The sequence below is a fragment of the Henckelia pumila genome, chromosome 4 (genome assembly GCF_033568475.1).
Source record: "Henckelia pumila isolate YLH828 chromosome 4, ASM3356847v2, whole genome shotgun sequence".
Lineage (NCBI taxonomy): Eukaryota > Viridiplantae > Streptophyta > Magnoliopsida > Lamiales > Gesneriaceae > Henckelia > Henckelia pumila.
In genome coordinates, this window is record NC_133123.1 from 212,166,939 (window position 1) to 212,187,529 (window position 20,591).

The following is a 20,591-nucleotide window of genomic DNA, read 5'->3' on the forward strand; positions in this document are numbered from 1 at the left end:
TAAATACCCATACCTAGAATAATCATCAGTAAAGGTAATGAAGTAGGTGTGGCCATATTGAGTACCAATTCTAAATGGACCACAAACATCTGTATGGATCAAATCCAACAGATTTTGACTACGCTCAGGTTTTCCCTTAAAAGGAGATTTAGTCATTTTTCCTTTCAGGCAGGATTCACAAGTAGGTAGAGAGTTAATATCAGACATATCAAACATGCCCTCTCCCACTAGCTTGTTCATCCTCCTTGAGGAAATATGACCTAGCCTAGCATGCCAAAGGTTTGCCGGGTTTTGACTATCGATTTTCCTTTTGTTTGTTGTTACCGGTTTATCAACATAATTTATTGGAACGTCTTTTAATTTTAAGTTATATAGATCATTTTCAAGTTGTCCATTTCCAATCAAACATTCATTCTTGTAAATATTGCAAATCTCATTCACAAAATTGCAAGAATAACCATCTCTATCAAGCATAGAAACAGAAATAATATTTTTAATCAAATCTGGAACAAATAAAACATCTCTCAAAATTAACTTAAAACCGTTCTGCAAAATTAAATAAACGTCTCCTACAGCTTTAGCTTCAACTCTAGAACCATTTCCGAGCCTCAGCTGGGTCTCACCCATTCTAAGCTTGCAACTTCTTGTCATCACCTGCAAATCATTGCAAATATGAGATCCACATCCGGTATCCAATACCCAAGAATTAGTATTAAGTGAAACATTTATTTCAATATAGAACATACCCTTCGCAGTTCGCAACTGCTCTAGATATTCCTTGCAGTTACGTTTCCAATGACCGGGTTTCTTGCAGTGATGGCAAACATCCTTGGACTTTTCCATGTTTGAAGCCTTTGTCTTGTACTTCTTCTCGGGTCCGGTTTTCTTGGGTGGGGCAGAACGTTTCTTACCCTTTGTACTTGGCCCCTTCTTAGCAGAAGAAGAGGAGCCCACCAAGAAAGCCGGTTTATCCTTCTTTAAAGTGGATTCATATGTTACAAGCATATTGACCATCTCTTCAAGGAAGGCCTCTATCTTGTTCATATTGAAATTCACCACAAATCCGTCAAACGAAGAAGGAAGAGAGAGAAGTAATAAGTCCACGTTGAGTTCATGCTCCAACACCAAATCAAGCATTACCAACTTCTGTATGAGCCAAATCACTTGTACCCCATGATCACGGACCGAAGTCCCTTCACGCATGTGACACGTCATTAGCTCTTTTATAGTAGCGAACCTTTCAGCTCTCGATTGAGCCCCAAAAAGTTCCTTGAGTTGTACGTGAATGTCAGCAGCATTCACGGTATCCTCAAATCGCCTATGGAGTTCATCAGACATCGAGGCTTGCATATAGCATTTGGCCTTGATATCATGGTCCCACCATTTATCAAGTTTAGCCAACTCTTCCGGACTTATATCAGCTGGTGCTTCCTTCGGAGGAGATTTTTCTAACACGTAGAGCATCTTCTCCGAGGTTAAGACAATCTTCAACTTACGGAACCATTCCGTATAGTTTGCGCCAGTCAGTTTATTTTGTTCGAGAATAGAGAATAGTGGATTGCGCGAATTCATCTTTATGAAATACTGAAAAGAAATAGACAATTATCAGTGATTGTTTAATTAATTTACTAAGACATAAAATAGGCGAAATTTATTTTATGAATCTCACTCCCACTATTTTAACGATTTCACTACCCTCTAGTGAAAACGGGAAACTATTTTCCTTAGTGGGAACATGGAGTCCAATTGACAAACTATGGTCCCGAATAATATCAGCCAACAATAATTTTCAAAAGGTAGAGCCCAATTGCTTCCAAAGCAACCTCCACGTTTTTACCTCATGTCCAATAAGGGCCCAATAATATGACGTCGTTTATTGTGACAAGTCAAGATGATCCATCAATATTAAGTTGTGATGGACGGTCGCCATGTGGATCCCCCAATAATATGAGCCGATCCCATGGGAGTTCCACCCAACTTACAACATGTGTCGATCCAATGTACAGCTTTTCGACGAACGGGCCCCCCCAATAATATGAGCCGGACCGTATCCGTGGGTAGCATCTCATACATTGATCGTTGATGGAAGGTAGGAACATTTAAACAATTTTAAATTTCCTTTATTTATCTTGATATCAATTTTAAATCATATTTAAAATGAGGGATTTTAATTTTGAAAATTTGTCTCATCATTTTAAAATTTTGTATGCTTGCCGGATTCACATAATTTTGTCTAAAACATGCATACAATTATAATATCATATATTATATAGGATGATCGATTCTATTTCTAATCGACCCGTGGTTGCCAATCACGAGTCTTAGTCCAATCCTAGGTAATATGCAGGTATGCAATGCAATCCTATTACATTGTGCTTCCAATTTACATTTCTTCTGTCTTTATTGTCTGCTGGGCCCACCTCCGTCTTCAAATCTTCATCTCCCACTAAATCTAATGTATTTACAATAAATAACAATGACAAGTAGGGGATACATTTTTAAGGGGTGGGAACGGGCCATAAACCAGGCCCAATTTTATTACATATGACAATTCATATTGGGCCATAAACCAGGCCCATTAATAAATCCAACAACAATAAAAACAAATGTAAATTCCTAACATACACCTACAAAATTGGTCATGGCAATCGATCATCCTTATCCAATAACATTTAATTCAAAATTAATTTATTGGATAACATGCAATGGCAATTTAAATTAAAAGGATAAAATCATATTCCATATATAAAATCTTATTTTACATACAAAATCATATTTTATCTTTTTATCAAATAAAATCATATTGTACATATAAAATCCAATTTTATACATAAAATCATATTTTACTCAATATTTCCATAAGATCATATCTTATCATCAATTGTACCAAAAATAATTAATTTCATAAAATCAGATTTAACGGATAAAATCTATAAATTTTCCAAAAATTCAAATTTATCCAAAAATCAATTTTAAAATTTTTGGACTCGAACAATTCGATCCGACGCCTCGTGGACCAATCAAAAACAATTTTCGATCGGACCAAAAATAGAATTTTAACATATTAAAATTATAATTTAAAAATAAAAATTAATTTTTCCCGGGCCGCCCGGGACGCTCCCGGGCTGCCCGCGCCCCAAAGGGGCTCGGGCCGGGCAGCCCGTCGCTGCCCCTAGGCGCTACGCATGGGCAGCGACCCTCGCTGCCCCCCGGGCAGCGATCCAATCGCTGCCCGTGTTTTGCCCGAAAAAATTTTATTTTTTTTAAAAAAAAAAAATTTATTTTGTTTCAAAAACCGAGGCTTAAAAAATTTTTGTACAATCGATTAATTTAATCGCTTGATCTGAGCAACCTGGCTCTGATACCACTGTTGGAGAACGGCGATCAGATCAATCAGAATTGATACCCGGTGCAGCGGAAGTTTAAAAATTTTATATGGAACGATTCCATAATGGGTATCAAAACTTTACGATTAAATTGTGTGTGTAAAAATTAAATAACAATTAAATTTTTACCTCCAATCTCGAATCAAGATTATATACACCAACAGATTACTTTGCTCTTGTTGTATATCCCAGGAACTGATGGACGAACTGTTCTTCAATCAGGTCCACGAACAGAGATTTAATCCCTCTGATAGATTGCACTAGAAAATCTATCAGAAGTTTCTACGAAGATAATTAACGAATTTGATCCGTTAAAATAGACTGCAAATTCAAAATTCACAGGCTGGATTTTCCCGAGTAGAGAGGGAGGGGGGCGGCCACTTTTAATAAAAACAACTAGGGTTTTTCGAAAATTGTGAGCCTCTGTTGTTTAATTTTTGTACTGCAATAACTTACTTATAATGGGCTGCTAACAGCTTAGGGCCCATTAGTCATAAGTTCAAGTCTGACAAGCAAAGCCCGCATGTTCAGAAATTAATATAAAATTCATCGTGACTCAGATTGATAAACCAATTTCACCAATGTTCACAGAAACCATTTCTGCATCTTTTAGAGTCAAGATAAATTTTCTGAATCCGAATTCAGTGATTTCCAAAAATGCCCATCCCAATGTCATTTTAGGAAATCTTACTCCTCTACTCTTAAATAAGAAGTCCAACTTCTTTGTTCATTAAATTTAACTCTTTAAATTTAACTATCTCAACGGGGATTAAAAATCCATTACTCTGTGTGACCCTCAATGGTTCAGGGATACAGCTAGCCGTGGGCTCACAACTCCTTGTGACTTGGAACAACAATTTCCGACTTGCCCATCGAATCATGATAAGAGCGCCTAGCAACATCGCCCCATGATTCCCTAGGTATCACTGATAGTGCCTGCAAGAACCAATAGATTTTGGTTAGCGTACAGTACGGTCCATTCATCCATATATCCCGATCGAATCAACAACCATTGGTAAACCGAGAGTCGTTCGAGATTCGATAACTATGCAATACATCTTGAAGATCAAATAGTGACATCGCATGTGCTATTAAGAAACCATTTCTTAAAACACATCATGTACTCTGGCCAGAGATTCGTCACACTAATATCTCCTCAGATTGCATAGGATATCCACACTCGCAAGTATGTGGTGAATCCTTGACAACAAAGCATCGACTCCTATATGTGTCGTAACTGTACCCAATCCCGACACCTGATGACCCCAATTGAGTCGGTAAACGAGTCAAAGTACAGTACTAGCATATAGAGTCTCAATGATGTTTCAAGTAGTAAGGAGTAATGGTGTACAACCAAAACCGCGGACTTTATCCACTCGATAAGTGATAACCACTTGGAAAGTCCAGATAGGGTAGTTCGATCATTCATCGTATGAATATCCATTTGCATGCTTTGAACATCTCTATGTTCCATACCAATGAAACGTGGTACTCGGCATCGTAAATGCTAGTCTCAATCTCAAGCGATCCTTATCCTTATTAACGGACGGCTCAATCGACTAGGAACTGTTTAGAATATACAGTGACTATAAGATGTGTTTTATGATAGTCATCCCCATGTACTACCACATCTTACATACACTATAGTATATTCAAGGTCTTTATCAAAAAAACAATAGTATATCACAATATAACAATATGAAGAAAGATAAAGTCATTGCCATTAATAAAAGTGTAAATTATATTAAACAAAAGATTGTTTGTACATAGAGTCATCAAAGCCCTTAGCCACAAGTTGGCTCACCGGACACCCACTCTTTCAGCTTCTTATAGAAAATAGGGAGTATGCTATAGCTTAGGTATGGTTTTTAAAATTAGATTATGATGCATGAATATTTTGCATTATAGTGTGAACTATAGCTTGGACATGGAGCTGGTTTAGCAATTGCCTAGTTATCTGAGGTACGAAAGTACTGTTCGATATATCTAGACTGAGTATGCATGTATTATGTGTTTACATGGATTATTTGATTATATGGCATGATTTTATCTGCATATACCTGTCATGATATTATGATGCATCCATGATCATATTGATCATGTATTCTTGAGATATCATGTAGTAGGGTGCTCATCCTACAAGTACTGGATGGATGGATACGTAAGTCTTGTGTCAAGCCACCGTTATGGTTGGACACTAGTACTAGTATCAGTTCATCATTATCTACTGGATATAATCCACCTCCTGATGCGAAGGCGCAGCATGCTATATACCTTGGGCTCGGCTTGTGAGCTTGTTTTCTTGACCCTCGTGTCTTGGTATCCAGATCACTTGCATTCATGCACATATAATATTGTATATTCATAATCGTGTGCTGAGCATTTTATGCTCACGTCCTTGTACTGTTGTTTTTGGATCCTTTATTCCATGGGGTAGGTTTGCGTTTGGATGAGGCGGGTGGTTCCAGGAGAGCTTAAGCTGTAGAGTGGCAGCAGTTGGAGATGTTTGTGTCTGTCTAAGCTTTCAGTATTGATTTATTTGGGCTGATACATTTTATTTCGATATGCTTGTATAACAGTATTTACAAATTCATTTCCTTGGGAATGTAACTAGTTTTATGTTTTTCGCTGAATTATTTATGATTATTGTTTAATTAAATTAAATTCATGCGTAAGCTTTTATTTAGTAGGTGATCACGGTGCGGGTCACTATATTATTTGTATTTAATTATTTTGTTAAAAATAAAAAAAATCAAATATTTTTGGTCCAACTGGAACTCCAAAACCTCAACCTTAATCCGATAGTTTTCTGATCAACTCAAGTCGAGTTCAATTTTGACACCCTAAAACTGCACAATAAATAATAAAATAAAAAATAATAATATGTTCGTTAAGAGTTTTTTTTGAGCAAATCAAACAATTGAAAATAAAAATATTTTAAAAGAATATTGATATACTTTCCTAATTTATAGGACGTGTAACCCTCTATGTAAGACTCTATGTGCACATAGCATTATCCTTAATATTCAATAGAATCTGTTTGTTGAATGGAGAAGCTTTCAAAAAACAATAAACCAATTGCAGTTAATGTTACATGTTGAGGGAACTATTCAAGATAAAAGAACGTGAAAGAAAAGAGAGTGCGAAAAGTGAAACTGAATGAAAGAAAATAATTTTAAAGTAACTAAAATTAAGGGTAAGAGTGCGTGAAAAAAGTTATCATATTAATATATTACTATTGAACACCAAAATCAGTTTTTATCCTAGCCTAAACTTTAATTTAATAAAATAAAATAGAAAAGATGTAAATGTCCAATCTTGTACCTACCCCACACACACACACATATATATATATATATATATATATCAAGATATTTTGCAAACATTGTAAAATGGTTTCGCTGAAAATAAATTGTAGCCATCAATGAAATTAAACATTTTTACAAAATGAGATTATAATTAGTCATGTTAATGTCCAATCTTTTTCCAACCAAAAGATATTTTTCGAGGAGCGTGTACGAATTTGTTTTGGCCACACGCACCTGAAAATAATTAGGATTGATACTACGAGTACAATAAAATTTGTGCATCAAATCTTATAACACAAAAAAATAAATACGTGATTTTAATTTATCAAAATCTCACGATACATTAAATACAAAATCTCACGATAAAATAGCAAAATGTTACAATATTATTATTGTAAATATCGTTGTACATCATATTTATTGTACCTCTGGCATTTTTCAATAATTAGAGCTCACTGACAACGTACACCCACCCAATTAATTTCTTGTTCTAAATTAAATTTTTTTTAATTTTAAGGCATTAAGTTTATTTATAACAAATTATTTATTTTTTACTTTTTTATATGTTTTTAAAATCCAAACACATCAACGTATGACATGTAAACTGTATATATGTTTGTGTGTATGATTGTTAGGAGGATACTAAATAAACATGAAAAATATATTGTGTGATAGAATCGAATATCTGATAACTTATTTATATCAATTTTAATCCTACATAAAAATGTACTTTGGTTATAATTGTTTATTTATTAAAATATTTTGAATAGTTAAATATATATTTCATTAATTAATTTTCGTAAATACTTAGGAAACAATTAATATTGGCATATATTCTTTGAGGCCGGGCAGTATTTAATAAAATTTTAGCAATAATAATTAATTGAAGTGAATGTAACGTAACTGAGCAAGTGGATGATGTTCCGAGATGATACAGTGAACCAATTAAACACCCTTATAAATAAACGAATTCTAGCTCCCACGAATCCACAATTTAATTAAATTAAATTAACAAAAAACTAAAATAAAATGGAAAGCCACTTTCGTATGATCTCACTATTAGCAGCTGCTCTTCTGATCATAACTCTTCACTCGGCCTCCGCCGCGGGAACCACCAGCACAGAGTTCATCAGAACTTCGTGCAGCGCCACCGCATATCCAGCCCTCTGCTTCTCCTCCCTCTCAAGCCATGCAAGCGCCATACAGCTGAGTCCCAAGCTACTTGCTCACGCCGCCCTGTCCGTCAGCATAGACACCGCCCGTGCCACATCCGCCGACATGCTCAGGCTCTCGAGAGGCACTCCGATGACCCCGAGGGAAGTTGGCGCCATGCACGACTGCATGGAGGAGCTGGGCGACACCGTGGACAGGCTTAGCAGCTCTATGGCGGAGATGAACCAAATCAATGGCTCCAATTTCGGTATGATTATGAGCGATATTCAGACATGGGTAAGCGCCGCCTTGACGGATGAGGACACCTGTATGGAGGGCTTCGCCGGAAACGCCATGGCCGGTGGCGTAAAGACCGCCGTAAGGGGAAAGATTGTGAATGTGGCTCATGTCACCAGCAATGCTTTGGCTCTCATCAACACCTATGCTTCTCTCCATGGTTCATCAAATTAATATATATATATATATTTTGCTTTACAAATTATATTTTAATTTAGAGCTATATATATATATATATTAATAAGTAATCAATATATATATAGATTATAATAGATACATATATACAAATCATGTAATCTTTTGTTTGGCTTTGGCCTAATTTGGTGTTTGATAATATTAGGTAAATATTGATTAATAGCCGAATTTATATATATACTAATATTATAATTTGGACTCTATAAAAATCATATTCTAGTACTATTTAAATATATGTTATTTTTAACTACGGAAAATTAAGGATGAGAAAAGATTATAATTTGGACCAAATTAAAATAATGGATCAAATTCGAACGTGTAAAGACTACTTTGGTATATCCAATATCACAAGAATTTGGACTCTATAAAATCATATTCTTGTACTATTTAAATATATGTTATTTTTAACTACGGAAAATTAAGGATGAGAAAAGATTATAATTTGGACCAAATTAAAATAATGGATCAAATTCGAACGTGTAAAGACTACTTTGGTATATCCAATATCACAAATATCACAAGAATTTTGACTCTATAAAAATCATATTCTAGTACTATTTAAATATATGTTATTTTAACTACGGAAAATTAAGGATGAGAAAAGATTATAATTTGGACCAAATTAAAATAATGGATCAAATTCGAACGTGTGAAGACTACTTTGGTATATCCAATATCACAAATATCACAAGAATCACTGAACCGGAAGACCTTTAAAATATTATAGGGGCGAAATCGACTTACTTTTAAATGAGTTGCTATAAATATTCATCACATCCTTTTAAAAATGATTTATGCATGTAGGGCATCCTGCACTTTGTCCAATTGAAATATAATCAATAAGCAAATTAATTTGAACATGCATAAAGCACTTGCAAATTTTGGATACATAGAACTTGTATACACATGATGACATATATCATTTTCATGTATCTGTTGGATACATAGAACTTGTATACACATGATGACATATATCATTTTCATGTATCTGTTCAATTCCATTCTTTTAATTCTCTTAAGCAGTTTGGGTACATGCATTTTATTCTTCAGTCTCGATGAAATTGTTTACGTAAACCTATTTATCTTGCTCATTCATTTTATTTCAAATTAAATTTTTATGTACACAATGATTTTTTTTAATATTTCGAGTTGCATGTGTACTTTTTATATTTTAAAAAATTTCAAAATCAGCTTGAACTGAGTTGCTCATCTAATACAAAATATACTTGTTGTTAACACCAGAAAATGCTGGGGTAGATATGACGACTTTCTCTGGCAACGTGTCCTCTTTAAATACTTTAGATATCCACCTGTTCACCCTCCTGCACATACTAGACAACTCGTGAATGGGCGCCGGAAGAGTTTTTCGGCGTGGCCACTCCGATGCCTAATTCAGATTAGGGCTTATTGGAGAATAAAACTTGAATGAATGTAAAAATATATGAGAGAATAATCCCCTAGAATGCACCAAACCTGGTATTTATAGGAGATCCTAGAAGAGTCTCCCTAACAAGAAACATTATCATTCCCGGAATACAAGATATTATTTCCTTTTCATTTGCGATTCTATCTTATCTCTAAAGATATCATATCTTATGCAAAAAGAAACAATATCTCCACCAAGATTGTTTCTTTTCCAACTCCAACTCTTAACTCTGTCCCCAAGTCCGATCTTCTGTGATCAAATCCAGACAGACCTCTTACCAAGTCCAAGCAACCAAACTTGTGCCACACTGGTCTCTTGCCCTACCGACCTGAGGTGATTCCTTGGCAAGCCGTGGTGATTCCTTGACCAGCCGAGGTGACCTCTACCGAGCCCGAGATACCACACCCTCGGTCCGAAGACCCGAGGATTCGGGCTCATGGGATACGGGTTGTGTCGAGGCTTCTATGCTGAGATGGCATAATGTTTACACCCCTGGTGCTGAGGTGGCCTCCAGACTAAACACACATATATCACAAGTGTGAGACCCCGATTCTAATCATCTAATCAAGAGTTAGTCCTATCGATAATCAATCAAAGGCCAAAAGATAAGACATTAAATAAATAACAAAAAAAAGATTTATTTTTCTGATGAACAGTGCTGCGCTGGATCCTATAAAAGTCCAGGATCGAGTGCACCATATTTTGAAACTCTCTGACGAGAAAATAATATGAGCTGCGCTCGATCTTACAAAAAGCCAGGATCGAGCACACCAAAATGCTGAGTCTACTGCCTCAATATTTTCAGGGGCTGCGCTCGATCCCACGAACTCGTGCGATCGAGCGCATGGTCTGCCCAGAAAATCTAAAAATTCAGAACATGCACTTCTATTCCAATCATCAAACATCCATTCCAAATCAATCCCAACACATCTCAAAATCCACAATTTCTAAAATCATAAGAAAATTCAAATCAAATCCAATCGTCGATAGATCTTCGAACCGTCTTAGATATACTATCACAGCTATCTCAACATCATCTTCTCCAAATATAAATCAATTCTAAAGGCATCCAAAAATTCAAACCTCTCAGAATTAAGATAAACTTACTTCCAAACGGAGCACTCGTCGCTGTGATCGAAGATATCAACTCAGAAATAAATTCTGTCGGACGGATTGAGCTAAAATGGAAATCACAAAAGCTTGGAAGCTTTTTGGTCGCCTCTCATGGTGATGGCACGTTGAAAAGGATGAAGGAGAATGAATATAATGGCTAAGTCAAAGCCACACATATAACAAAACTCAATTTTGCATTTTAGTCCCTGAAATTTTCGAAAATTGCAAAAGGTCCCTGATTAATTAAAAGTCGCCTCTCGAATTTTAAAATCACCGAATATCTCAAATAACATCAATTAAGATAAAAACGGGACGTTACAACAAGTCTCCCCCCCCCCCTTTCGAGTCGGGCTAGAAAAAAATTCGTTGTCCCGAGAAATTTGAAGAGCAGAAAAAACAGTAAGCGACCGAGGGCCAGTGCACAACCCTTGTGTGTGTAAAACACTAAATGGACCTGAGCCTCAATCTCGAGTTAATGGGCCCTTGGCCCAACATATTGGGATGTGTATACTTATCCCGAGAAAAAGCATCACCGTTGATCGAAACGCAGATGAACGACAAAGATTAACAAGGACCCACTTATAAAAACCCATCGTGATCACCTCATTTCTTCACTTTCCGCCTCCAAGTACCCGAGCGCAAACTGCCGAGTGCGATCGAAGAACCGCGACCATCGAGCAGTAAGGTAATTATTTCTCACTCGAGTCCTTAATCTATGTTTGGCTCCCAATCCTCTACATCCTCTACCTCGGGGGCCAACACCTAGGGCTCACCTCGGGACGAAGAACCCGAGACGAGCTCCAGCTCTCTTCGACCCAAATGGGCTCGATTTGAGCGGACTCCCCCAAAACTTATTCCGGGTCCAGGTGTCGGGAAAGCTGGGCCATCCCGTCTACCTAAAGCCAAAAATACGGCTAGAGCAAGACTAAGATCCATATCTTTGGGTAAGGAAATATCCAGCCCACCCTATATTGCTCCTCCCGTTATTCCGAGTGGCCTCCCTGTCCTTCCCCCTAGTGGTTATTGGTATCACCAACAAGTATCAAAATGCAAAACCCAAGATACAGACGTCCTTTGGCACCTCGGTGCAATCTCTGACTCTTGGGACATCATAATTCCTGATGCAAATCAACATGCCCATCGTCCCCTATCGGGATGTCTTACTTTATTTAAAGCCCAACTACAAAACGGGCTCCGCTTCCCCATCCCTAGCTTTTATGAAGAGGTTTCTCGGTATTTCCGCATTCCCTTGGGGCAATTACAACCTAATTCGTTTAGGCATATGGCTACCACCTACGTCCTTTTCTGCTCTTTGAACTTAGAAATTACCCCTACTATCTTCAATTATTATTACTCGTGTAAATAAAAAGATGGGGCATTCACCATAGGAGCCCGATCCCGATGCAAATTTTTTGACCAGGTTCCGACTTCCCATAAAGGGTGGAAAGAACGTTATTTTTTCCTCCGTGTGCCCGTGTTGCTGGATTGTCCGCTACACTGTATGCTCGGGTTACCCATCCAACCCGAATTACGCCCTTCCCATAAACAGTCATCCCCTTATCGGCGTACTCAAGAAGGGCTCGGTGGGAAGGTGTATGATTCCCCCACCTTTCTCCACGAGGACCTGCTATACCAATATGGACTCAGCCCCCGAGGCGCAACACAAATGGGATCACCTAACTCTCCCAAAGGCTCTCAAGACTCAGAGCAACATCCTTCCTCGTGCCAGGGGCCGGGTACGAGTAATGTCGTACGTACTTTGTTTACATATGATTCAATGCTCTCTAATCTCTCACCCTTTATTTCTTTTAGGTATGGACCTCCGAAGCATCCTCTCCGCGCAACTGGCCAAGAAACAAGGAACTAGTGCCCAAAGCCGAGCCATCATCCAAGCCGAAGCAAGAAAACCCACAAGACAAGATCCCCTAATGAACACCCCCCCCCCCCCCCCCCCCCCCCGCTTCTCCTCACCTCTCCATGGGCTCCGTGGCCACCCCGCTAGGAGAGACAACCGCGGAACAACCACGGAAGAAAAAACAAAAACTGGGAACCAACGATGCTTCTCCTCCCCACCCAACCACCGACCAACGGGGTAAAGATAAGATGGCAGCCGAACTCCCGCGGGACGAGACCCTGGGCTCACCCCTTCTCTTTCCTGCAGAGTATACAGCCTCTTCAAATCTCTTCCAAGAAAATGCATCTCTCCTTGGGTTTAACATCCTTCATTCCCTAGGGTCTGTGGTAGAAAGAGAGCACTTGGCTAACATGCAGTTGAAGCAATGTACCATGAGCGGGTGTAATGAGCTGCTGCGGGTAAGTTTTTCTCTATAACCTAACTCTTCCTTGTAACCTCATCAAATACCACTATCTCATTATTCTTGTGCAGGGAATCATGAAGATTACCAGCAGCATGAATTGAACCGCGATTCAGCGCCACGAGGCTTGAGCATAGGCGAGTGAAGCCAAAGAGCAAGTTAGAAACCTGTCACGGGAACTGTTAGAACAGAAAGACCTACACAAGGGAGAGATTGAGTCCCTACAACTGGAGTGCGATCGGGCCCGGGCCAAAGCAGCTGGGCTACGAAGGGAATTAGCGCGGGCCAATGCTGAAAACAAAGACGCCCATGTCAAACTGGTAACCCTACAGACCAATCTGGAAAACTACCAGAAGGAAGAGGCAATTCGCTTGGAGGAGTTCATCGGTAGCCCAAAGTTCCTCCAGATTCTTGGGCCGAAAGCTTTTAGGTTTCTGGATGTGGGAGTCCAAGATTGTGTAGAACAAGTTAAAGAGGTCGGGCTGCTTCCTGCATAGGGCCTACAATACTTCCCTGATGTGAAAAGGATCATCGAAAGCCTGCCTCTTGACTTCCTAATTGCTACTCCCGAGGACCCCATCATAGAGATCGAGCTGGTGGAAGAGGGCGTGCCCGACCCCAAAGCTGCGGTAGTTGCTGATATTGATAAACATTCCCCAGGAGTCGAGGCTGATAAAGGGCCTCGACCATAGAATAGTAATAGTTTGCTGTAAAGACCGATGGGCAAAACACTCGTTTTGGCGAAATGAAAGAGTTTTCTTCTTGTTTGTATAATGTTTTTTCCTCATTTATTATGAATTTGATATTAAACCCAAACACCTGTTACGAGTACAACTTTAATACTTGGAATCAAGCCTGAAAAACCAGTGATGCCTATGTGCCTCGGGAATGGAGGCTCGGTCTTGGCGGGACGAGGTAGAGTCGAATGTCAAGCTTATGTGGCAAGGATGGACTTAGGTTTAGGTCCAAGTCAAGGACCGAGCCAAGTAAATGTGCCAAGGATAAACTTGGGCTTGGGGCAGGGTCAAGGACCGAGCCAATTGAATGTTCCAAGGATAGACTTGGGCTTTGGGCAGGGTCAAGGACCGAGCCAATTGAATGTGCCAAGGATAGACTTGGGCTTAGGGAAGGGTCAAGGACCGAGCCAATTAAATGTGCCAAGGATAGACTTGGGCTTGGGGCAGGGTCAAGGACCGATCCAATTTTATACACATCATAGCCATGCATCGTATTAATGGATTGACAAAAACTGATATTATTAATAATCAAAAATTGGTAATGCCCGCAGGCTACAAAAATGTGATGCCAAAAAAGTCAAAATATTTCATGCATAATATTTTTTTAAGTAATAAACATTCCAATGTCGCTTCAAGTGATGGCCCTGGCCATCTTCTAAATAATAAGCACCCGAAGTAGTCTTTTGGAAAATCTTGAAAGGTCCACAGCTACGATCAAAAATTTCTTTTGGGTCGGAGCCGTGGGAAAAGGTCCCACGATATCCAAACCCCACTGATCAAACGGGCACGCCTCCAAGACAGGCTTCAACATCGATGCTGGATTGGTAAGAGAGCACCCATATCGCTGGCATCCCTCACACCTACGAATGAGTAGCAAAGCATCCGAGGTCATGGTTGGCCACCAATACCCTGCCAATAATGCTTTCTTTGCTAAAGACATAGCCCCCAAGTGTTCTCCACAGCAACCCTCATGGATTTCTTGAAGTACATATTCGGATTCCACTTCTCCCAGACAACGAAGTAGAGGTCGAGCAAAAGATCTTTTGTACAGAGTACTGTCAACAAGCACAAAACGCAAAGATTTTCTTCTCATCTGTAATGCCTGTAGTCGATCATTGGGTAGTTATCCTTTTATCATATACCGCAATAAGCCACCCATCCATCCCCGTTCTTGTGGCACTTGTCCAGGAGATTGGTACCCTGGGACAAGCTCAATCTGGTAAAGGACTTCACGATCAGAAAGTACTGTCAAGGATGTGGCCATCTTGGCCAAAGCATCTGCTTCGGTATTTTCTGTCCTGGGTATCTGCACTATGCTCCATTCTACAATGTTTTTGGAGAGTTCTTGGATAGCTTTTACTGAAAGAGTGAGTGCCCGGTTAGCCAACTTGTGGCTAAGGAATTTTGTGACTCTATGTATAAACAATCTTTGTTTAATATAATTTACATTCATTAATGGAATTTTCTTTATCTTTCTTCGTATTGTTATATTTTGATATACTATTGTTGTTTTGATAAAGACCTTGAATATACTATAGTGTAAGTAAGATGAGATAGTGAATAAAGAGAGATCACTATTATGAAACACATCTTATTGTCACTGTATATTCTAAACAGTTCCTAGTCAATTGAGCCATCCACTAATAAGGATAAGGATCGCTCGAGATTGAGACTAGCATTTGTGATGCCAAGTACCACGTTTCATTGGTAATGAACATGGAGATGTTCAAAGCATGCAAATGGATATTCATATGATGGATGATCGAACTACCCTATTTGGTCTTTTCAAGTGGTTATTATTATTTGAGTGGATAAGTCCGTGGTTTTGGTTGTACATCATTAGTCCTTACTACTTGAAACATCATTGAGACTCTATATGCTAGTACTGTACTTTGACTCGTTTACCGACTCTATGGGGTCATCAGGTGTCGGAATTGGGTACAGTTACGACACATATAGGAGTCGATGCTTTGTTGTCAAGGATTCACCACACGCTTGCGAATGTGAATATCCTATGCGATCTGAGGAGATATTAGTGTGACAAATCTCTGGCCAGAGTACTCGATGTGATTTAGGTTACTTGGTTTCCTAGTAGCACATGCGATGTCACTATTTGATCTTCAAGATACGTTGCATAGTTATCGAATCTCGAACGACTCTCGATGTACCAATGGTTGTTGATTCGATCGGGATATATGGATAAGGGACTGTACTATACGCTAACCAAAACTTACTGGTTCTTGCAGGCACTATCAGTGATACCTAGGGAATCATGGGGCGATGTTGCTAGACGCTCTTACCATGATTTGTTGGATAAGTCGGAAATCGTTGTTCCGAGTCACAAGGAGTTGTGAACCCACGGCTAGCTGCATCCCTGAACCATTGAGGGTCACACAAGTAACGGATTACTAAACTCCATTGAGATAGTTAAATTAAAATAGTTAAATTTAATGAAAGAGAAGTTGGACTTCTTAACTAAAGGAAGTGAAATTTCCTAAAATGACATAGGGATGGACATTTTTGGAAATCACTGAATTCGGATTCAGAAAAATTATCTTGACTTTAAAAGGTGCAGAAATGGTTTCTGTGCACATTGGTGAAATCAGTTTATCAATCGGAGTCATGATGAATTTTATATTAATTTCTATAATAACGGGCTTGGCTTGTTGGGCTTAAGTTATGGATTATGAGCCCTAAGGAGTTAGAGTCCTAATAGAGATATAACTTAATCCAGTCTAGAAATTATATATAAATATATGTGTAGTGTTCAAAAATCAATAGAAGATTGATCTTGGAGTTTTCGAAAAACACACTAAATATTCTAAGGGGATTTTCGAAATCCTCTACTTCTTTTTGAGAAAATTCAGTCTGTGATTTTTCTGAAAAATTACATTCTGAATTGACAGATCAAATCTGTTTAATCTTTTCGATAAACATCTGATTGATTTCTAGTGCAATCAATCAGAAGGTTTTAGTTTTCTGTTCGTGGACCTAATTCCGGAGATTGATCAAGCGAGTCATCGGTTCTCGGAATTTACAACAAGAGCATATTAAATTTGTTGGAGTCCACTAAACAAGCCATTGCTTGAAGAGGTAAAATATTAATTATTATTATTATTATTATTTTACTTGCATAATTTAATCATTAGAATTTGATATCCATGATATGAAATTGTTCCATATAAAATTTTAAACTTCCACTGCACCGGGTATCAGATCGATTTGATCGTGAGAGCGACACCTGTTCCAACAGTGGCGTCAGAGACAGGTTGCTCTCGCATCAAACGATTAAATTAATCGATTGTACAAAATTTTTAGCCTCGGGTTTTGGAAACACAACGAAATTTTTTAAATTAAAATTTTTAAAGGAAACAAGGGCATCACGGGCAGCGATCGTCGCTGCCCGTGCGCTGCCCACCTCCACGTGGGCAGCCCTGTCCCATGTGGAGGCGGGGCTGCCCGGGAATGTCCCGGGCAGCCCGAAAATAAAAATTTGATTTTTATTAGAATTTGAAATTTTTAAAATTTTAGTTTTTGGTCCGATCGAAAATTGTTTTTGATTGGTTCACGAGGCATCGAATCAAATTTTTTGAGTCCGAAATTTTTAAAATTGATTTTTGGATAAATTTGAATTTTTGGAAAATTTGTAAATTTTATCCGTTAAATTAGATTTTATAAAATTAATTATTTTGGTACAATTGATGATAAGATATGATCTTATGAGAATATTAGATAAAATTTGATTTTATCTTTTTTAATTATGATGTCATTGCATGTTATCCAATTATTTAATTATTGAATTAATTATTGGATAAGAGGATGATCGATTGTCATGACCAATATTGTAGGTGTATTTTAGGTTGTTTACATTTGGTTTTATTGTTGTTGGGTTTTATTAATGGGCTTGGTTTATGGCCCAATTTGAATTGTCATTTGTAATAAAATGTGGGCCTGGTTTATGGCCCGTTCCCACCCTTAAATATATATCCCCTACTTGTCATCGAAATTTATTTTAAATTTATTAGACGTAGTGAGAGATAAAGATTTGAAGACAATGGTGGGCCCAGCAGACAATAAAGACCGAAGAAATATAAATTGGAAGCTCAATGTAATAGGATTGCATTGCATACCTGCATATCACCTAGGATTGGACTTAGACTCGTGATTGGCAACCACGGGTCGATTAGTTATTGGGGTCGATCATCCTTTAAATAATATATGATATTATTGTTGTATGCATGTTTAGACTAAATTGTATGAATCCCGCAAGCATACAAATACTAAATGATGAGACAGTTTTCAAAATTAAAAATTCCTCATTTTAAATATGATTTAAAATTGATATCAAAATAAATAAAGGGAATTTAAATATTGTTTAAATGTTCCTACCTTCCAACAAAGATCAATGTATGAGATGCTACCCGCGGGCACGGTCCGGCTCATATTATTGGAGGGGGGGGCGTTCGTCGGAAAGCTATACATTGGATCGACACAAGTTGTAAGTTGGGTGGAACTCCCATGGGATTGGCTCATATTATTGGGGATTCACATGGCGACCGTCCATCACAACTTAATATTGATGGGTTATCTTGACATGCCACAATAAACGGCGTCATATTATTGGGCCTTTATTGGACATGAGGTAAAAACATGGGGATTGCTTTGGAAGCAATTGGGCTTTACCTTTTGAAAATAATGGTTGGCTGATATTATTTGGGACTATAGTTTGTCAATTGGACTCCATGTTCCCACTAAGAAAACAAGTTTCCTGTTTTCACTAGAGGGTAGTGAAATCGTTAAAATAGTGGGAGTGAAATTCATAAAATTAAATCTCGCCATATTTTATGTCTTTGTAAATTAATTAAAAAATCACTGATTATTGTCTGTTTCTTTTCAGTAATTCATTACAATGAATTCGCGCAATACACTATACTCAATTCTCGAACAAAACAAATTGACTGGCGCAAACTATATGGAATGGTTCCGTAAATTAAAGATTGTTTTAAACTCGAAAAAAAATTTCTACGTGTTAGAAAAGAATCCTCCAAAGGAAGCACCGGCTAATATAAGTCCGGAAGAATTGGCAAAACTTGATCAATGGTGGGACCATGATATCAAGGCTAAATACTATATGCAAGCTTTAATGTCTGATGAACTCCAGAGGCGATTTGAGGATGCCGTGAATGCTACTGACATACACATGCACCTCAAGGAACTTTTTAGAGCTCAGTCAAGGTCGGAGAGGTATGTCACCGTCAAAGAGCTCATGACATGCCGCATGCGAGATGTGACTTCTGTCCGTGATCATGGGGTACACATGATTGGGCTAATTGAGAAGTTGGTAACACTCGATTTGACATTGGAGCATGAATTGAATACGGACTTATTGCTTCTTTCACATCCTTCGTCGTTTGACGGATTTGTGGTGAACTTCAATATGAACAAGATAGAGGCCACCCTTGAAGATATGGTCAATATGCTTATGTCTTATGAGGCCACATTAAAGAAGGAAAAACAGGTACTCTTGGTTGGCTCCTCTTCTTACTCCAAGAAGGGGCCAAGTGGAAAGGGTAAGAAACGTTCTGCCCCAGCCAAGAAAATTTTACCAAAGAAGAAGGGCAAGACAAAAGCTTCAAACGTGAACATATCTGGAGATTTTTGCCATCACTGCAAGAAACCCGGTCATTGGAAACGTAACTGCAAGGAATACCTCGAGCAGTTGCGAACTGCAAAGGGTATGTTTTACATTGAAATAAATGTTTCACTTAATACTACTTCTTGGGTATTGGATACCAGATGTGGATCTCACATTTGCAATGATTTGCAGGTGATGACAAGAAGTCGTAAGCTTAGGATGGGTGAGACCCAGCTGAGGCTCAGAAATGGTTTCAGAGTTAAAGCCAAAGCAATGGGAGACGTTTATTTAGTTTTGCATAACGATTTTAAGTTACTTTTGAGAGATGTTTTATTTGTGCCAGATTTGATTAAAAATATTATTTCTGTTTCTATGCTTGATAGAGATGGTTTTTCTTGCAATTTTGTGAATGAGATTTGCAATATTTAGAAGAATGAATGTTTAATTGGAAATGGACAACTTGAAAACGATCTATATAACTTAAAATTGAAATAAGTTCCAATTAATTATGTAGATAAACCGGTAACAACAAATAAAAGGAAAAACGATAGTCAAAACCCAGCAAACCTTTGGCATGCTAGGCCAGGTCACATTTTCTCAAGGAGGATGAACAAGCTAGTGGGAGAGGGCATGTTTGATATGTCTGATATTAACTCTCTACCTACTTGTGAGTTCTGCCTAAAAGGAAAAATGACTAAATCTCCTTTTAAAGAAAAACCTGAGCGTAGTCAAAATCTGTTGGATTTGATCCATACAGATGTTTGTGGTCCATTTAGTATTGGTACTAAATTTGGACACACCTACTTCATTACCTTTACTGATAATTTTTCTAGGTATGGGTATTTATATTTGATGAAATATAAGTCTGAAGCATTTGAAAAGTTCAAAGAATTCAAGGCTGAAGTAGAGAACAAACTAGGAAAAAGGATTAAAGCACTTCGATCGGATCGAGGTGGAGAATACTTAAGTATCGAGTTTTTGGACTATCTAAAAGAGAATGGGATTCTCTCTCAGTGGACTCCTCCTA

At 38.1% G+C, this 20,591-nt stretch overlaps 1 protein-coding gene across 1 annotated transcript; it reads left to right on the plus strand.

Annotated features, from left to right (window-relative positions):
• The first annotated feature begins 7,675 nt into the window (after window positions 1–7,675).
• On the plus strand, window positions 7,676–8,498 carry LOC140866347 (21 kDa protein-like). The gene has a single exon (XM_073271326.1). The coding sequence runs from the start codon at window positions 7,724–7,726 to the stop codon at window positions 8,315–8,317; it is 594 nt and encodes a 197-aa protein (XP_073127427.1). The 5' UTR covers window positions 7,676–7,723; the 3' UTR covers window positions 8,318–8,498.
• The last annotated feature ends 12,093 nt before the right edge of the window (window positions 8,499–20,591 follow it).

Coding starts and splice junctions, on each gene's coding strand:
- LOC140866347 (XM_073271326.1), top strand. CDS start 7,724: ATGGAAAGCCACTTTCGTATGATCTCACTATTAGCAGCTGCTCTTCTG.